The 21,233-nt window shown below is 40.2% G+C and overlaps 1 protein-coding gene across 4 annotated transcripts in view; it reads right to left on the bottom strand.

Annotated features, from left to right (window-relative positions):
• Positions 1 to 21,105, bottom strand: part of LOC110985246 (tectonin beta-propeller repeat-containing protein 1-like) — a 61,088-nt gene extending 39,983 nt beyond the window's left edge. For 3 of the 4 annotated variants that reach the window (XM_022246146.2, XM_022246148.2, XM_087139339.1), the window contains exons 1-4: positions 21,008 to 21,105; positions 13,149 to 13,447; positions 12,572 to 12,760; positions 906 to 1,034 (exon numbers count right to left, since the gene is read on the bottom strand). In XM_022246146.2, coding sequence (XP_022101838.2) covers positions 906 to 1,034; positions 12,572 to 12,760; positions 13,149 to 13,388 — 558 coding nt within the window. In that variant the 5' untranslated portion in view covers positions 13,389 to 13,447; positions 21,008 to 21,105. The remainder of the gene's footprint in view (positions 1 to 905; positions 1,035 to 12,571; positions 12,761 to 13,148; positions 13,448 to 21,007) is intronic. The other variant, XM_087139340.1, reaches the window with a different exon arrangement.
• Positions 21,106 to 21,233: the final 128 nt, after the last annotated feature.

The following is a 21,233-nucleotide window of genomic DNA, read 5'->3' on the forward strand; positions in this document are numbered from 1 at the left end:
GTACCGGTACAATACAACAATTACAACATACACGTACATGTAATTGAGCTTGAAATCATTTAGACAAGGTTTCCTGACTTCATATCACGAACCAATGGAACATTCCAGTACTGACATTAAAATGTTGCCATTGGGATTCAACTTTGATACAGCAACAGGTGTCACTGTCACTGATAGTGCACGGGATGCACGCAAGAAAACTTGATGAAAAAAGCAAACACAATGAAAAAGTAACTTTCTATGGAATTTAAACTCCTGATAGCTGAACAAACTTTGGGAAAACAGCTTAGAAAAATTGTTTAAATCAAAGTTGCTCTTGGATTGGGATGGAAAGGAGATTCTTTGGTTGTATTCGTGAATTTCATACATGGAAGTACTACGGCACGTTCATAGCGAACTCTTCAATGTCTCAATGTGCACTGTACATGTGTGTACATGTCCAAACCTGAACCAAACTAAACTTTGGCACAAAAATTTCAAACCGTGTCTGAACTCAACCCAAATCAAACCTTGGAAGCTACTAGCAGCACTAGTGCATGCATTAATGTCTGCCTTTCTTCCTTCAAATTCCTTTCTCTTACAATGTATATGTATGTTCAACATCATGTACATGTATATAAAGTTTAATGTCAAACACTTTAACTGCAAACTCAGAAGTTTCCTCATTTCAAAAGTGATTGTTTGACAATCTGGAAATCACGAAAAATCCCGACAAATCTCCCAACAAAGAATTGTAATCAACCACACATGATCAATACCTATGTTTCGAGTCTTTTCTTACATGCTGTATTGTGATGTGAGAGCCAACTTATACCAGTGACTTAATATGACTGTGCTTGAAGACTACTCACTGTGCCCAATCTGCTTTCTAACCATTCTCTTGTCATTGCATGATCTGTGCTTACCACTGCCCATACACCTGTTGCTTTGAACTTCCGATAACGGATCCATTTTCTCCGACGAACGCAAGAGTTCCAGTGTTTCTCTGCAGTGAAATTTTCTCTGGCATTGAAATTGACTGCATACTGCCATCCCTGAGGAAAAAAAGAGGAATTTCATTACTAAATAAGGATGTACATGTAATATGTCAAATCAAGTTTCCTCTGACATTTTTCAGAAGTGAAACCAATATGCAGAAAACTTAACGCATTTGATAAATACATGTACATGTACGTTGTATGTCCTGTATACCCACTATACAGGCTCAAGTCTTTTCAGACAAGACAGGAGAAAAAAAACAGACAGGAATTAATCTTATTCTTGAATATTCTTGTTCACGAGTGTTCATTGCAAGAAGAACACACAAGCAACAACATTTCAGGAATACATGTACATGTTGTCAAGCATACATGTACATGTAGAAATGTACATTACACTACACATGTACATTTACATGTACAAGATTCCTTTAGAGGGAAAATGTTGATTTGTTTTATGAGCTGCGCTTCATCGATGTCATGTACAATGCACACCCATACATGCACATATATACCTTACATGTACTTAAACACCGTATAATCAGTGCTGTCCGAGGGCTTCAGGCAAAATACTTCCAGAGTTGGGACTCGAACCCACATCCTCCTACTAGTACTTATGTTATGGGTGCTGACATCTGGCAAAGTAGTACATGTGTGTGTACATGCACTTGTCATTTACGTGTACTTTACTAATCTATTGTGTTGAGGATTTCATAAAACTGTCTATTTAAATAACACAAAAACCACTTGTGAAAATGAAGGCTTCCTGTCAGAAGATAAAGGCTTCCTTTCAGGAGATAAAGGCATAGTTTATAACAAATTTATACCAACTAATGGGCCAGTTACAGAAATAGACCAGCACGTACATGTAAATGTATGAACTTTGGTGAAAAGACAGCATGTGTATATTAAGACCTTTGGGTACCGTAAAATCAAGGCAGAATACTAGAGTACTTAATGATGTCAAATTGTTGTTGAGTAAACCTTTACTTAATGTATCCAAAAAAATCTGTCAACGAAAGCACAAATGGGCTGTGCAAAGTTATTAAATATAAAAAAAGGCAGGTGAGTGAAGATTCCAAGATCAAATTAAAGGCTGTAAACCTGCAGGGAGATTGTTCTACATGTAGGTACATGTGCAGTACCATATACATGCAGTGTGCTGTATACAACGAGTACATGGTACTTGCGTATGTAGTGTGCTATACAACGTGTACATGGTACTTGCGTATGTAGTGTGCTGTATACAACGTGTACATGGTACTTGCGTATGCAGTGTGCTGTATACAACGTGTACATGGTACTTGCGTATGCAGTGTGCTGTATACAACGAGTACATGGTACTTGCGTATGTAGTGTGCTGTATACAACGAGTACATGGTACTTGCGTATGTAGTGTGCTGTATACAACGTGTACATGGTACTTGCGTATGCAGTGTGCTGTATACAACGAGTACATGGTACTTGCGTATGCAGTGTGCTGTATACAACGTGTACATGGTACTTGCGTATGTAGTGTGCTGTATACAACGTGTACATGGTACTTGCGTATGTAGTGTGCTGTATACAACGTGTACATGGTACTTGCGTATGTAGTGTGCTGTATACAACGTGTACATGGTACTTGCGTATGTAGTGTGCTGTATACAACTTGTTCAACGTGTACATGTACATGCAGTGTACTGTAGACAACGTGTACATGTACTGGTATGACTCACACCAAATGTGACTGTACAATACCAGTACAACAGGCTTACAGTAAAGGGCACAAAAACATGACCTGTGGGCCAAGTACCGGTATGTGCTTGTGAAGTTGTGGATGAAAAAAGGAGACTGATACATGTGCATATACATGTAGGGCCTTGTACCAGTTTGTGTACACAAAAGGGAAGACTCAGGCTTTGGGCTTACTAGGCCTAGTACCAGTTTGTGTACACAAAAGGGAAGACTCAGGCTTTGGGCTTACTAGGCCTAGTACCAGTTTGTGTACACAAAAGGGAAGACTCAGGCTTTGGGCTTACTAGGCCTAGTACCAGTTTGTGTACACAAAAGGGAAGACTCAGGCTTTGGGCTTACTAGGCCTAGTACCAGTTTGTGTACACAAAAGGGAAGACTCAGGCTTTGGGCTTACTAGGCCTAGTACCAGTTTGTGTACACAAAAGGGAAGACTCAGGCTTTGGGCTTACTAGGCCTAGTACCAGTTTGTGTACACAAAAGGGAAGACTCAGGCTTTGGGCTTACTAGGCCTTGTACCAGTTTGTGTACACAAAAGGGAAGACTCAGGCTTTGGGCTCACTAGGCCTTGTACCAGTTTGTGTACACAAAAGGGAAGACTCAGGCTTTGGGCTTACTAGGCCTAGTACCAGTTTGTGTACACAAAAGGGAAGACTCAGGCTTTGGGCTTACTAGGCCTTGTACCAGTTTGTGTACACAAAAGGGAAGACTCAGGCTTTGGGCTTACTAGGCCTTGTACCAGTTTGTGTACACAAAAGGGAAGACTCAGGCTTTGGGCTTACTAGGCCTTGTACCAGTTTGTGTACACAAAAGGGAAGACTCAGGCTTTGGGCTTACTAGGCCTTGTACCAGTTTGTGTACACAAAAGGGAAGACTCAGGCTTTGGGCCTTACTAGGCCTTGTACCAGTTTGTGTACACAAAAGGGAAGACTCAGGCTTTGGGCTTACTAGGCCTTGTACAATGTACCAGTTTGTGTACACAAAAGGGAAGACTCAGGCTTTGGGCTTACTAGGCCTTGTACCAGTTTGTGTACACAAAAGGGAAGACTCAGGCTTTGGGCTTACTAGGCCTAGAACCAGTTTGTGTACACAAAAGGGAAGACTCAGGCTTTGGGCTTACTAGGCCTTGTACCAGTTTGTGTACACAAAAGGGAAGACTCAGGCTTTGGGCTTACTAGGCCTTGTACCAGTTTGTGTACACAAAAGGGAAGACTCAGGCTTTGGGCTTACTAGGCCTAGAACCAGTTTGTGTACGCAAAAGGGAAGACTCAGGCTTTGGGCTTACTAGGCCTAGTACCAGTTTGTGTACACAAAAGGGAAGACTCAGGCTTTGGGCTTACTAGGCCTTGTACCAGTTTGTGTACACAAAAGGGAAGACTCAGGCTTTGGGCTCACTAGGCCTTGTACCAGTTTGTGTACACAAAAGGGAAGACTCAGGCTTTGGGCTTACTAGGCCTAGTACCAGTTTGTGTACACAAAAGGGAAGACTCAGGCTTTGGGCTTACTAGGCCTCGTACCAGTTTGTGTACACAAAAGGGAAGACTCAGGCTTTGGGCTTACTAGGCCTTGTACCAGTTTGTGTACACAAAAGGGAAGACTCAGGCTTTGGGCTTACTAGGCCTTGTACCAGTTTGTGTACACAAAAGGGAAGACTCAGGCTTTGGGCTTACTAGGCCTTGTACCAGTTTGTGTACACAAAAGGGAAGACTCAGGCTTTGGGCTTACTAGGCCTTGTACCAGTTTGTGTACACAAAAGGGAAGACTCAGGCTTTGGGCTTACTAGGCCTCGTACCAGTTTGTGTACACAAAAGGGAAGACTCAGGCTTTGGGCTTACTAGGCCTTGTACCAGTTTGTGTACACAAAAGGGAAGACTCAGGCTTTGGGCTTACTAGGCCTTGTACCAGTTTGTGTACACAAAAGGGAAGACTCAGGCTTTGGGCTTACAAGGCCTAGTACCAGTTTGTGTACACAAAAGGGAAGACTCAGGCTTTGGGCTTACTAGGCCTAGTACCAGTTTGTGTACACAAAAGGGAAGACTCAGGCTTTGGGCTTACTAGGCCTAGTACCAGTTTGTGTACACAAAAGGGAAGACTCAGGCTTTGGGCTTACTAGGCCTTGTACCAGTTTGTGTACACAAAAGGGAAGACTCAGGCTTTGGGCTTACTAGGCCTTGTACCAGTTTGTGTACACAAAAGGGAAGACTCAGGCTTTGGGCTTACTAGGCCTTGTACCAGTTTGTGTACGCAAAAGGGAAGACTCAGGCTTTGGGCTTACTAGGGCTATACATGTACAGTAGGTCAACAATATGTACATGTACATGTACATGTAACGGTACACTGTACACAGAAATTTATGCAGATTTTCAATAAATTATATCAAACCAGCAACTAAAATTTCAGAGACGTTACATACCAAATTACAGGTACCGGTACTTAAGTATGTACATGTAAACGCATGCACTGCTGAGTCTACTGAAGTGACAGCCAAGTACATGAACCGTACATGTACATGTACAGGTATGTGAATTACATGTATACCCCAGGAACTGTGTACAGTCAAGTATGATAAGGTATGTACGGTACATACCTTATCCTGGTACATAATGTACCAGGATAGGGTTCATGACAGACAGCATAAGATATCACAAGATATAGCATGTACATGTACCGGGGGACAAAATTCTATTCATTGTGTACACTATACATGTAGATTATTCATTTACAGTACCACTGCCAGCAGAATTCATGTGAACTGGCACTCATACAGCTACACTTGTACATGTACATGTACTTAAAGCAACACAAACAGTATGAAACTACAGTCATGAATGCGAACATATTTACATGTACTGGTAGGTACCCTGACAATCCTTAGAGTCATAAAATGACAATCCAGTTGACGGATCAGTGAATATGACAAGGAAGACAAACAATGACAGATATACTAACAGTTAACAGTTCAGACAACTTTAACATTCTCCCCCCCCCCAGGAGTGTTCCACAGAATCAAGAACTTGCCCACTCTCAACAAACTTAAGTTTTGATACATGTACATCCACTAGTTTGCATCTCCTTTGCATTCTTGCGCTTGTACATGCCAATCTAACAGTTTTTCAAAGAACCCTTACCCTGACTTATAACTTCACATTAAAGCTGCCAAAGCAAGTGGCTGACTATGACAACTGAACTAGTACATGCACTGTACATGTACGTATGTAAAAACAATCATTTGTCTTATTGTTTGCTCAGAGGCTGAGACTTCATCAACACTGAACCAAATCCCAGCCTAATTGATCTCCAAGGAAATCTAATCCAACATCCTGCCTTCCATCATGTCCATACAGCAAAATGTAATTCTGATTTCCTGTTGAACAGACCAAGCCTAGATACTTGTAAGTAAATCTCTCAAAATAATACAATCCCAAGTTGCAGAAAATCTGACTCAGTTAAAATTCTTAAGGGCTATGTTTTGCCAGCAATGTCCGCAATTCCAGCTGGGAAATATGAAAGAGCAGACAAAGTCTCACTTTTCAATTGGGTCATTTGGTGTCAATTCAACACGCTTTTGGACTTTACCGCCACGGATTGAAATGAAATTCATTCCCATGTAAATTTAATCTCTGTGGGTGTCTTATTTCAGGAGATAAAATGCAAGGCTGTCCAAACAATGCAGACCAAGCTAATTAGTCACACGTTTGTTGCCCGTATCTAAAAAAAAAAAGACTAACTGACTTAAAATTTCAGTTCTGGGGGTTTCTGAAGGAATCCAATCAGCACAGCGAATTTCATTTCAATCTGTGATGGTCAGGTCCAAAAGCGGGTTGAAATGACACAGGATGATCCAAGTTTTGTAGCGACTTGCAGGTACAGTACATGCATGTACATGTATTGTATAATTATGTACTTTTTATGCACAGTGCTTTTTTTTGCCAATTGCACAGAATTGTAGCCCCAGTCTGTAAATACTCGTAATTTGGAAACAGCTGGCAATTAACAGCTGGCGTCAACAGTCACGACAGGGTTGTTAAAATAATTTTTAAAAATCAGATTTTATTTTATTTAAAACAGATTTCTTTATTTAATTCAATTTTTTACAATCAATCTTTGAATGAGTTGTCCAGACGGCTTTTGATCCTAAAGTACAAGACATGAAACAACATATGTGATGACTAAAGGACCTACTGCTGACTGCGGAGGCTAGGTTTGCCATATGTTGAACTGTTTATTTATAATCAACTAGTCAAGTTTGCTATTACTACAAGCAAACTCTTGGTATAAATAAAGTCGACAGTTTATGCAAATTTCAATGATAAAACAAGACGATTGAAGAACAGTGTCCTTTGCTTCTTCATTTGGGATAAAACTCTTACACTTGCTAACACATCCATTTGTGGAACACTTCGAGAGACTTTATTGAACACATGCACAACTATGGTGTTCCAATTTTCATGATTTGTATATCTGTATTTGGAAATACTACTGTCCATGATATTCAGTAATATTGCTAAACCGGTACATGTATATCTACATGTACATGTAAATGCATATAAATGAAATTGAACATGTTCAATGTGACGTACTGTACATGCAGTTATAGGAAATAGAGAAAAGGGTATGTGTACATGTACGTACAAAGTATCAGGAACATGTATACCAGTACGTAAATGTTGAATAAGTGTAAAGAGAAACCATATACAAAATGATCCAATTCTGGTTGCATGGGAATGTTTTAAAGGCACCTGTATATCAAATTCAGCCATGTCTTTTTTTCAAATACCCAAAGGAATTTAAGGTTGCTTTAATGTGAGATTTTAAAATAATTTTTGAATTTTATAAAGTGATTTAAATCCTGATTTATATTAACAATTTAAATCATTTTCTTCAAATCAAACAACCTTGAATCGCGACTTCTATACAAGTCAAAGATCAAGATGTCAGACTCCAGACCAATAGAATGAACCTCCATTCTGATGTACCGGTACATGCACAAGCAGTGTACATGTACTCCTGCATCGTAGTTGTGGAGACATACACTCCACATTTCACCATTTTTGTGGGAACCAAAAACATTGTGGGGACTCAGAAATGTCCCCACAACTCGGTTCAAATTTCCCTAAGAAAGAATTTGTCCCCTGAATGCAGTGAATGCCTACCCATCACAGTGGTGTAGTGTCCGACACACAAACTGGTCTCCAACTCAACAACTGTCATTTAGCACAATGATACAAAAACACAGTGGTATAGTGTCCGATACACAAACTGGTCTCTAACTCAACAACTGTCATTTAGCACAATGATACAAAAACACAGTGGTGTAGTGTCCAACACACAAACTGGTCTCCAACCCAACAACTGTCATTTAGCACAATAATACAAAAACACAGTGGAGTAGTGTCTGACACACAAACTGGTCTCTAACTCAACAACTGTCATTTAGCACAATGATACAAAAACACAGTGGTGTAGTGTCCAACACACAAACTGGTCTCCAATTCAACAACTGTCATTTAGCACAATGATACAAAAACACAGTGGTGTAGTGTCCGACACACAAACTGGTCTCCAACTCAACAACTGTCATTTAGCACAATAATACAAAAACACAGTGGTGTAGTGTCCGATACACAAACTGGTCTCTAACTCAACAACTGTCAGTTAGCACAATGATACAAAAACACAGTGGTGTAGTGTCCGACACACAAACTGGTCTCCAACTCAACAACTGTCATTTAGCACAATGACACAAAAACACAGTGGTATAGTGTCCGACACACAAACTGGTCTCCAATTCAACAACTGTCATTTAGCACAATGATACAAAAACACAGTGGTATAGTGTCCGATACACAAACTGGTCTCTAACTCAACAACTGTCATTTAGCACAATGATACAAAAACACAGTGGTATAGTGTCCGACACACAAACTGGTCTCCAATTCAACAACTGTCATTTAGCACAATGATACATCTACCGATCATCAGTATGCATCCAAAAACACAATACTAATGCCATGTTCCTCATAAAATGGACCAAAATGTATAAACCCTGCATGTCATTTTTCAAAACTTCTTAAAAAAGTGACTTTGATCATATAAAATACAAATTAGCACCTTCAGATTTACAAGAATGATTCTTTGGAGATAATTAGGCATACTGTGTACATTTGGTAGTCATTTGGTTGGTTACCAGTGCAAACCAAAAATGGAGTTGAATTCATTTAAAGTTTTACGTCAAAGTGTTTGCACCAGAGGACTTGATTTCAAAACTTCTCTCAATAACAAGGAGAATTCAGTATATTTTTCAACTGATGTACACGTATTTTAAAGCACCTAAGAAATAACTTTAAAGTAATATGGGCCATGAAAGCAATACCACAAAATTGACGGAAAACGATGAGAAAGGTTTGGCTTTGTTCATTCTCTTACCATTTCCAATCACTCCTACATGTACTACACCTGTACCAGCATGTATTTACCAGGTCTCATACCTTTCCAACAACAAATATAATCTTTAAATTTGGCTGCATCAAAAATGTATGAGTACATGTTTGTTGGGAACGTCATATTTGACAGAATATTGATGACGTTTGAGAATTTGGACAGAAAATGCATGACCCTCGACACAGCAGAAAACGCTGTCACATGTAGTGCTTGGAGATATCCCCCACCTCAAAATTAAATCAAAATTAAGAACTCTGAATCGTACCATGAATTGTATTTTACATGTATGTCTCAGACGTCATTCTTTTGTGAACGCCATTCAGTTTGACACAATGACAGATTTTTGGGGGAGAAACGTTGGTACAAAGAGAAAACTCCTGGAATGTCATCATTCCGTGGAGGGGCTCATGAATATTGAATGAAAAAGAGGGCGCACTACATGTATCTGGGCTGATGTCAAAGGTCAAACCACAGACATATACCTGTACATGTGTAAACCCACAGACGGGCAGCTGCTATTCTAAACAACAGTGTCGTACCGTAGCCGAGACAGCACCTGACTAAATCCAAAAGCGTGGGCAAATTCACCCCTCAGCAGGGTTGTCCCCACGTACCAACTTGCGTATCCGGCCCGATACGTACATGTAACTATTTCTGCCCGATACGCAAAAAACGGGCCGATACCCATTTTTTCATCCCCGATACAAACAATATACATGTAATTATGACAGTATGGCTCAGAATTATCTTACATAATGTAGATTGCATGTCCTGAAAATCTAGATGAAAAAACAGTTTAGTCCTGCATTTTTCCATGTACTGTACATGCATTGTGCACCACGCGTCGGTGGCCACACTGTACTGCACACCGTACATGTCCCTCGGCACCGAACGTTCCTCGTGGCCGGTGCTGCATGAAATCTGCACTTCTGTCATGGGCGTCGTAAATGCACCCGGACCAGCGCACAGGTGTGTTTTCTCTGCGCCGTGTGCTCAATTCGCTACTAGGGCTGCATTTACGAAGGTTACAATTTTATACTACACCGTTCGCAGAACTTACAACATCGATCCCACACACTCTTTGTTTTTCATGGCAGCAGCCGTAGCCCTGTGTAAGAGTATTAATGGCATCTACGAAGGGGACGATATTTCTCGTTGCCATATCATGGCGTTTTGTCTCGCGCACAATGGCAGAAACTCAATCAAAGTTAGGCTCTTTTTTCAAGCCAATAACATCAGCAGTCTGAGCTGAGGGAAACCCAAACGAAGCAGCCACCTGCAGCGAGCATTCTTTCTTGCCGATATACAAGAAAAGCCTTGTTGTTTATTTTATATGAAGACCAAATCGTTTTATATTTTTATGACATTTGTTTATTCCTTTAAGCTAATATTTTTGCCTTACAACTGAATGGAGCTCATAGGTTCAGTTCTGATCAGCAAAACGGAAAGGTTGAAGCATGTATTAAAATTAAAACTGAATAAACGGGTGTTTATATCGTTGATCAGACAGCTACTACATATTATTGCATGTCTGAAACTTGAAATGACTCCTTTTGTGCCCACAGGCCTAATTAGTAGTCCAGAAAGGAAAACTGGTCATTTGTTGAAATACTTTTTTTTTTAAATATTGAATTTATTATGTTTTTTCCCGAGAAAAAGTACTTGATAAACCCAGGAAATGCTCTAAAATGCAGCTGAGAGCATCTAAAGTCCCCAAATCTTTGGGGCCCTTGGGCGGGGTCCAAACCCAATGCCATGGCTTCCCAAAATGTTGGTAAACCACAATGAAAATCCCTCACAGTTTTGAAAAATCCTGGGGAGAACCCTGCCTCAGTATCAGTTGAAGAATTCCAGTCATAAAATTCTATTAAGCCATTTTTCGATTGTGAAAAAAAAATCTATCTTTTCATAATCTGGCCTACGCAGGTTGGAAAAAGCGCAGTTGCAACATGTGAAAAGTAGAGATACATGTAGCAGTAGAGAGTTAAAAAAGGGAACGTATTTTGGGGGCACATGTAAACAAATACATGCAATCCAAGTGCGTCACATGCACTTTACACTAAATACACGCTGCCATCCGCCGTTTCACCCACTGCTTGCCCATGCTTTTTAAAATCATGAATATATGCACGAGCAATGCCACCATGAAATATAGACGGACGCCGCAAAATCACCATTATCGATTTTTTGACAGAATCAAATGACGTTTGCGATTGCTGACTTCGGGACCTGATTTCTTGTGACAGACATTTTTTAATTTCATGATTATGGTTTTACTATGTGTAAATATTATCACCTTTCACCACAGACAAATCTGTGTAAAATAACCATGGGAATCATTACTTCCTGGTAACTTGTATTTGGCTAGGATTTCAACTCAATCAACTCTGATTAAGTAGAAAGATAGCCATGGTTATCAGTGTTCCAGATATCAGCCACGACTTCCCTCATCTCATCAGATATTGGGAATTAATTCATAGCTGTTCACTTCAGGAAAAATGAACCCCAAAATTTGAACATTATCTAATGGTCCATATTTGGGGGAACCTGCCTAATGTACATGTACACATGTAATGTAGTGACTTGGACATGGAAAGATCTACATGTTGATGGGTCACTCTATAGATTTGGGGCATCGTTCCAATGCTGTAGTCAAGACCATCACAAGAACTGATGCAAGACCTGACACAAGACCACACACAAGACCAGACAAAAGTAAAGGGGTGAACAATGACAAAGGAATGCTTTTGTTGCAGTTCATTTGAATAGCTTGTGACTTGAATTCAGACTGGAGGTCTTGTGTTGGTCATTGCGTGGTCTTGTGAAGGTTTTACACGGTCTTCACAACACTGTATCTTTCCATCCCATTTACATGTACATCTGACCAGTGTAATTTGACAAGAGATATTTGCATTCAGTTAATCACTCTTGGAAATTGAAAAATGTGTTCTATAACTTACAAAATCATATGCAAGATATAATAGGGTCAGGAAAAAACTGGACCCCAAATTATAGAATGACTATTGTATGAGATAGGGAGATGATCTTGTCCTTTGGCCAGTCCACTTGTCCTCCACAATCTCCTCTTGAGTCACATGTTATGATGACCAGTAACCAGAGGGAGAATGTGTTAGGTGTACCAGGGTAAGATGTGGTGGTCTAGGTCAGTGTAGATAGGGGTAGGGTCAACTCAAGACGTACATAAGTGGAGAGGGGTATAGTATAACCTTACCCCTTTGGCCAGTCCACTTGCCCTCTACACTCTCCTCTGATTCACATGTCATTAAGACTAATAACTGCAAGGAGAATGTGTTAGGTGTACCAGGGTAACATGTGGTGGTCTAGGTCAGTATGCACAGGGGTAGGGTCAGGTCAAGAGGTACAATGTAAGTGGACAGGGGTATGGGTTATAACCTTACCCCTTTGCCTGTGCGCTTGCCCTTGATACTTTCATCCACATGCCATTCATACTCCCACACCCAGTGTTTGGAGGGCAGCTGGATATCCAGAGGTTTGGGTAAGGAGCGAATACCCTTCTCGTCAGACCAACCATCACGATCCGTTGGAAAGAGACCCTTCTGAGAGAAGCCATGCACTGGGTTCCACCTCTATTAATCAAAACAAAATTAATCCCTCACTTCTGTGAACTAAAGCAACAGTTTCCACCTACAGTATATGTACACTGTATGGTATTTGATTATATGACAACCTGCCCTGAATCTTTATGTGTCCTTGATAACCTGATGGATGCACACATACATAAATATATATAACAGAAGTAATATTACAACTGCACGTTCATTTGCTGCTCGTACTGCCGATTTGTGACATGTATCCATCATCCGTCATCGTTCACATCTATCCTCACCTTGTCACATGCCTTACAGAATTCAATGTACATACATGTACATGAGCCTCACACAATACCATACGTACCAGTATCTGTCCATACTACTTTTAGTGATCCTACCTGTTAGCTCTAGACACAAAACATACCTGATTTTCGTAAGTATATTCCAGACATCTGATTGGTACATCACTGGGGTACATGAAAACATACAGCTCTTGGTCACAACCTAATGCCCAAGCACAGTGCTTGCTGGCGGTCACCTTCTTAAACTCCACCAAGTGACCATCGGAGGCATGGCTTCTCCGCTGCCACAGCTGAAAGGTGGTGGACAAAGTGTGGATGTGGCCACAGTTGTCCACCGCCCACAGGTAGTTCTGCGATACCATTGGCGAAGGCTAGGTGCTAGACCGGCCCACTTGTGATGGCTTCAGCATTCATCACAATGCTGTTGATTGAAATGAAGGCAAGAGGAATACAGTGAATAAGATCACACGTATATTGTGTGTACATGTACCGGCTCATGTTCCGGCTAAATAGAGATCCATGTTTAGATCTGGTTGATTCAACTTCTTTCTTAGAGCTCATACACTCAAGTGTATACAAGTGTGTTGTATACGTGTACATACATGAATGCAAAGGTACCGGTACATGTACGCACATGTATGTACTTAAACTCTTGTACAATTAACCACATGTACATGAACTTGTACGTACTTTGAGTAAACTCAATAAAACCTTCACTGTAACCCAGGTTATACATGTACCAAGTACACTGTACATGTGCGTACCTGTGGCAACAGATAACAAAGTGTCTAGTTTGACATGAGTGCATTAACAATTAATGAACATGTAACACACACCTGAATGAGGGTGCATGTACATGTCTGAACTGTTATGGGAGCTTTGCTTTTCAAATTGAGGACGAATTCAGCACCATGATTTACCCTAACCCTCTGGTACATGTACATACATGTATGTGGGTCTTTATTTTAATATGGGGGCCAATGTGTATTTCAAGGACATCACAATTATCAGTACCATTTAAAACAAGACAAGTTTCACTTTCCCTTTTAATTTTCATACGTATTTGTCAATTAATATGTGTTGATTACAATAAATTCATTTTAAAAAAATGTTGATTTACTCAAGAATTGCAAGGGCAAACCTCATCGTTTCTCACTGTTTTTTCGGTATTTAGTGAGACATTTTTGATGACCTGTTTCATACCACTGGCAAAACAAATAAATTGTTTATTTTCTAACTACATGTACAGTGTACGCTATCAACAGAAAGGTAAATTATGATATCCGATAAATCTCCATATGAAATTCATTTTAATTGATAATACAGGTATCGTCATAATATGTTATAAACAACGTAACATTTCGTTCCTCCAGTTGTTATGAAGTGAAATTCATTTTAATTGAGAATACAGGTGCTGTCATAATCTGATATAACAACGTTACATTTCGTTCCTCCAGTTGTTACGAAGTGAAATTCATTTTAATTGAGAATACAGGTGCCGTCATAATCTGATATAACAACGTTACATTTCGTTCCTCCAGTTGTTATGAAGTGAAAATCATTTTTGGCTGTTAAAAACAAACAAAAAGCTGTTGCAAATCATTTCAAAACCTAAAATATCAACTCTAAGTACTCCCTAAAATACCTCCTACTAACTCGTATCTGAGATCCCAAACATTGCTGAAGATATCCCTGTCAATTCTCGTCAAAAAATATTTTGGTTACTTGCAAAATCGTTATGCTGTAAACAAAAAACTTTGCGCAACTTCCAACGTTCGCCTGAGTCAGAATCATATTGCAAGCCTGCATGCACTGTCACATGATCATCACATGACACAAACATGCCAAGTTCCCGCCATTCTTTCATCGTCATGAAATTTGGATCGAAGTTTTCATTACTTGCACATTACTGGACAGCTGGAAGTCGCCATTTTTGACACGCCGGCCTAGCAGTCCATTCACAGCATGCTGTGTCAAGTCGGTACACGTGCGCCGGCGACTGTCTTGTGAGCGGCAGAACGTTCGGTGGCAGAGACCACATGGAAACAGTGCAACGCACATTACACCTCTCGGAAAACAGTCACAGGTCCGGCACATGCGCGCCAGCCGACTTGACATGCTGGTGCTATTTTGTGAATGGACCGCTAGGCCACCAAGCTGTGACGTCATCAACAACATTAGCATACAGCTCAATTCACAAAATTGGACATGGGGATTTAGTTGAACTTTTTGGCATAAACGCTTTGTGACATTAAACTTTCTTCACATTCCACTTGAATGAAAATGTGAACTGGCATCTGAGTACGTATATCTCTGCAACTCTGAATCTTTTAAATTTTCTTCATTATCCAGTAAAGACAGCAGTTATGTTTTTAACTTTCAAGTAGGCCAGTGGGTGCGTGACATGTTTGACAGTCCAACCTCGTTAATAACAGCACTTTAAATACAAGATTTTCCTTCAACAAGAATTCATTTTTATTTAATCCCAATTCTTAGTTTTTGTACATTTTCATTGTAAAAGGTTTCGTTTTTTTATTCACAAATGTTGAACCCACTGCAATATGTGCAATGTTTGTTGACAATTGTAATGCTTTATGACATCAAAATTGCTTCACATTAATTCCCATTCATTGGACATATGGACACGTTTTAGAGTATTTGTATCCATAATTTATTTGAGATCACTATTCATTGACTGCAGACATGAAATGTTGTTGCCATTGTTACAACAAAATCTAATGCAGTTCCCAGTGTAAATTAATGTTTGTATTGTGATAGTTTTCCCACGTGTAACAGAGAAACCGGTTTCTCTGTTACACGTGAAATGAGTCATAAAGCTCTTTAAACCAAAACTTCAAACATTTAATGTCTCTGGCAAAGGTGCACAAGCTATATATTTGCTATTTAAGCAACTCCGTGTTAAACCAAACAAAACTCTCAAAAATAATTCGAAAAAATAGCCAAAAAATGAATTTTGGGGGAAAATGTTTGCCCATTTTTATGCCGCCTGAAACCCTATCTAGAAAAAAAAAAACTAGTGATGAGAATATATGGTACATGTACGAACACAATTTAACAAAATTGGCAACAGTTGAAAAGAAACCTTTACTAACCAAAAATGACATGCATAGAACCATCATATTTGGTTTCTCTGTTCCACGTTAAATAATTTGCTGCACCACTGCACAAATTGAGTCTATACACATAAAGTAGTTATTCAAAGCAAAAATCATTTCCATTTATTACATGTATGCATTATCAATTACACATCAACAAGTTTTGAATTTGTTTAGACAATTTCGAAATTTTGACCACCATGTCACACATTTGGCCCCCTATTTAAAATAAAACCCATGTACATGAAAGAGGAGATATACAAGTATGCCAAGTTTGCATAAAACTTTACATGTACTTCCTGTTGTCTCCATAATCATGACAAAATAATGTACATGTACATGTACTTAGATAAGTTTAATTTAAAGAAAACTTGAAAATCTGGCATTTTTACCCCAGCTGACTCACTACATCATTGTTTTCACTCCAAATCAAGCAGTAAAAGTGACTTTCCATTGTAGAAAAATCTTTCTGTACCTGTAGCGGTATGAGGGAAGGATAAACCTGTTTCAATGGCATAAGGCAACGACTGAAGTCAGACATGTAACTCCCATGTGGAATATAACCATCAAGCTTTATTCTCAAAGCAATGGGAGGATTTTCCTGTCTTAATACGACTGGCGCTAGGATATTCCATGCAGTGTAATTGACACATGTATCAACGCCTACGTACACATGTACATATACTATACATTGTACCCGAGTGACTCAAATCACCATCCTGAAGCTTGAAAATGGTGACCAAACACTAATACAGTGTACCGGTATGTGAGGTGCTGTGTTTGTGTTGGTGAAGTGACAGTTTTTAATATGTTTAAAGAAGACAATGCAGACCTCCGCATCACTGATTAGCCAACCCATATATCTGTATGGTCCTTAAGCAAGATTTGACAAACTTGTACATGTATGTACATGTATGTACTGTACACTGTACATGTACCATACATGTATATGTACATGTGTGAACTGTTAATATTCAGTAGTTCAGAACTACTGTACCGTGTATTACTGGTCTATGTGCCTTTTTACTAAATCAAGTTAACTGACAGTGTAGTGACGACAAGAGGAAATTTATTTGGTAGTATGCCCTGTACATGTAGCTTTAAGTACATTTACACAGGTACATGTACATTAATTAACTTCAATATTATTCTTTCACTTTGGCTAAACATATACATGTTATTCTCTGGAAAACAATGCCTTACAGTAGCATGATTGACTGCAGACTAGATAAACATTTGTAGGAAGTGGACTGTTTCAAGTGTTTGTACTCTTTCCTATAGATATACATGAACAATGAACTGCATGCATGCTTTTCCTGTGTAAGGAAATGCATGTACATGTACATGTACCGGTACATGAATGATGTACATGTACATGTATGTTGTTTCAAATGAGACCATGTAGAGAGTGAATTATGTACAAAAATTCTTCTTCAGGGGAGGGAGTCATCCAACATTGTCCAAAATAGTCTCCTACGCGCATGGGTCATTTTGTTTCAGTTAACCACTACCTGCCGGGGACTCCGAAATCGGAGCCGTATGGTTTATATGTGTGGCCGGGGTCTCCGAACTCGGACAAAGGAAACAGGGCCCTGTAACAAAAGACCGTACTCCGAACAAAAGACCAGGCTGCTGGGCATTACCGGCATTTTTCACTCTCAAAAGTGGTGATAATCCAGCGTTGTTTTGAAACCGTATACCAGGGTTTGGGGCATTGAGAGCAAGCGGATTACCACAGGGGACAGTGCTCCACCACTGCAGCGATGAGCCACACAGCACCGCTGCATGCTAATCTGGCCCCTATTGAAAAGAGGTCAGCAGTGCACTGAGCCAGGTTCGTGAACAAAAGGCAGTTGTATAACACCGCACAATCTGGGCTCTGTTTACAAGGCTGCAGGCCTGGCTGAAATATTCGGGCGTCAGTGAAAGTCACCTGTCAATTTTCAAGATGTATTTTTGCGTTGGGGAGGTGCTAATTATATATGACAGGTTTGCCCTTACCCAACGTATATTAATAAGCACTGTATGCTCAGTGCTTGTCCGAGAGCTTGCGAAAAAAACCTCACAAGCTTACTCGGGTGGGACTCAAAACCACGACCTCCTGCTTACTAGTGCAGATGTCTTAACCACTCGGCCACCGAGCTTGCCGGGAACGGCTGGCCGGTCGGAGTGGTTAAGACATTTTTTTCGCAAGCTCTCGGACAAGCACTGAGCATACAGTGCTTATTAATATACGTTGGGTAAGGGCAAACCTGTTTTATATAATTAGCATCTCCCCAACGCAAAAATACATCTTGAAAAAAGTTCGCAGTACCCGCTGCTTCATTTGACTCGGACCGGCCAGCCGATCCCGGCAAGCTCGGTGGTCGAGTGGTTAAGACATCTGCACTAGTAAGCAGGAGGTTGTGGGTTCGAGTCCCACCCGAGTAAGCTTGTGAGGTTTTTTTGCAAGCTCTCGGACAAGCACTGAGCATACAGTGCTTATTAATATACATGTACGTTGGGTAAGGGCAAACCTGTTAAATATAATAAGTCACCTGTCAACTTAGAGTAGTGCCTAAAGATTACTCTGTGCGGCTATAAACGACTGTTAAATGGAATGATGACTTGTTGAAGGATTTTGAAAACGGAAAAAATGATAGTCATGCTGGCCAAGCATCATCAACGTTGAAAAATGCCCCAGGACGAAGTGGTTAAACATGCTTTTGGACCTTCACAGATTAAAATGAAATTCAGTGTGCCGATTTGATTCCTAGAGAAACCCCCAGAACTGAAATTTTACATCAATCGATATATAGTTTTTGAGATACGGGTAAACGAACTTTTGCCTAATTAGCTTGACCTGCTATGTTTGGAAAGACATCTCTCCTGATGTTGGTTAAAGAAAATTATGCATTTGGAAAAATGTTTTGTTTATCAAAGTCAACTGTCATTTGCATAATTTTGGGTACATACATGTATCCATCATTGGTAAGGGGACAATGTTTCTCCCCTTTGAGAGGAAGCTTGGCATGTGTTTTTAACTGAGTCTTGGGGTAACAGTCCCCACTCAATATACATGTACATGTACACACAAATTAAAATTGATTGACATACATTTTTTGTTAAAATTACAGCAGAATTAAGTCAAATTGTAATTTTTACCCAATGGGCATTTTTACCCCAGTTTACCCTGTGACAGTATTTTATTCTGAAAGATTGGATATTGGTACATGTTCTGGGTAACAGCATATACCACCTCCATAGAGTGTACATGTACATGTACTGTACTTGGCATTAATTAAATGCAGCAAAAAAGCCACATTTCTTTTGTACATAATACCTACATGTAGTACATGAAGACATCAGAAATTGTTTACAGTCATTTATGTAGGACAGCCTTGCAAAAAAACAAGGCCCTTTTCACACGACGAAAAAAAAAATTCACAAGGCTCGAAGCGGGGATTCTTAACTTTACAAACCGCGATTGTGTCCTTTCACACACGCACAGTGTAACATTTCCTAAGCATTCCTTGAGACGTGAACACTTATTCCATGGGTTGCCAGTGAACTCCAGTGAACTCCACACTTAGTAAGCTCAAATACCGCTAGAGCATTGATGAAAAATGGCTGACACTACACTGGCAGAGTCAAACTTGCAGACAAAAAAAAACTTCCCGAAACCGATGTTTCAGGGAGTACCAAGAAGCAGCAAAGTTCCAAGAAGGGCTGGGAGTATGATGAGACTCTCAGCCTTATAACTGCCATGGAAATGCCACAATTAAGGCGGAGATGGACAGCATGGTCCACAATAGCCATGTGAGGTGGGAAGTCGCAGAAGGTATTCCCGATCACACCAGCGAGCAGTGCAACGATCGCAGGACATACCTGAAATGACGCTACATACACAGAAAAGGTATCAGAGTTTACGGGCGCGCGCGCTGTGTGGGGTTGCAAGTCACTATGCATGAGCACTGTGTAGGTTATCACAGGGGACGTTGTACAATAAACAGTGCATCCATTCACACGACCGTTTCGCATGGATTGCTTGAGAAATCTCCCGCTAGCGGAAGATTTTGTCATAGGTACGGACGTCCTCAAAGTCAAACGTATCTCAAGGATGCACCAGGAAATCTTGTCACTCTCAAGCATTGGCGACCTTTCACATGATGGCATTTTTGTAAAAATGTAAGATTTCTCAAGCATGAGAAAATTTCTCAAACCTCAAGGACTCAAGATTCCATCCCTCATCTTTGAAAATGGTTAAGCTGATGCAGACAACTACTGAGTCTGATTGCTACGCCCCAACTGTAGCATAAGTCCCAACTATAGTTGGGACAGTCCCAACTGTAGTGCTGCATTTTCAAGATGTATTTAGTGCTGCAGTTGGGCTGGCCCAACTATTGTTGACCAATGTCTGTGGAAAATGTCTCAACATTATCCAAGTCAATGTGTCTCACACTTGACACAATTCATATAAAATGTGGAACTTCATCTGTTCATCTAGCCCTATGATCAATGACATGACATTTGTAAACAATATGACTTTGGCACATGCTGGGCACATCGTGCACACAAGACCTCTCTGCTGTAGTTGGGCCGACCCAACTGTAGCGCTCTAGTTGGGACGGGCCCAACTATAGTTGGGACCGATGCTGTAGTTGGGGCGTAACATGATTCTGAACTTCGACTGAAGGCAGCATGCTGGCGATGAAGCGGAGTAACACACACACTCTGCACCGTATCATCAGTGTACGCCCGAAAGTTGGGCATGTCGTGCATGTTTGGACTTTGAAGAAAAATCTACTTTACACAAGGAGTCACTACTCAGGTGGTTTTCCTAACTCTATGGCACGTGTGTCCTAATTATACATGGGGAAACTTACACGCAAGTTGCCACAACTTGATTCCTCCGAATCTTTCCGAGTGGACAAGATCACTGGTTCACCATTTCCACACATCAGTACAGTGACACCGTACCTGCAGCTTTTCAGTGTGATTTCAGTCTTGTTTCAAGACGTTATTGTTGAATTTGTATTACTCCAAATGTTCTTGAGGGCGCTATTACTATTGGCAGAAAGACGTAGTTATTCTGACCAGAGGAAATTATTT

This window comes from Acanthaster planci, linkage group LG07, assembly GCF_054643075.1.
Source record: "Acanthaster planci isolate LZ-2023a linkage group LG07, COTS_SCS, whole genome shotgun sequence".
Taxonomy (NCBI): Eukaryota; Metazoa; Echinodermata; class Asteroidea; order Valvatida; family Acanthasteridae; genus Acanthaster; species Acanthaster planci.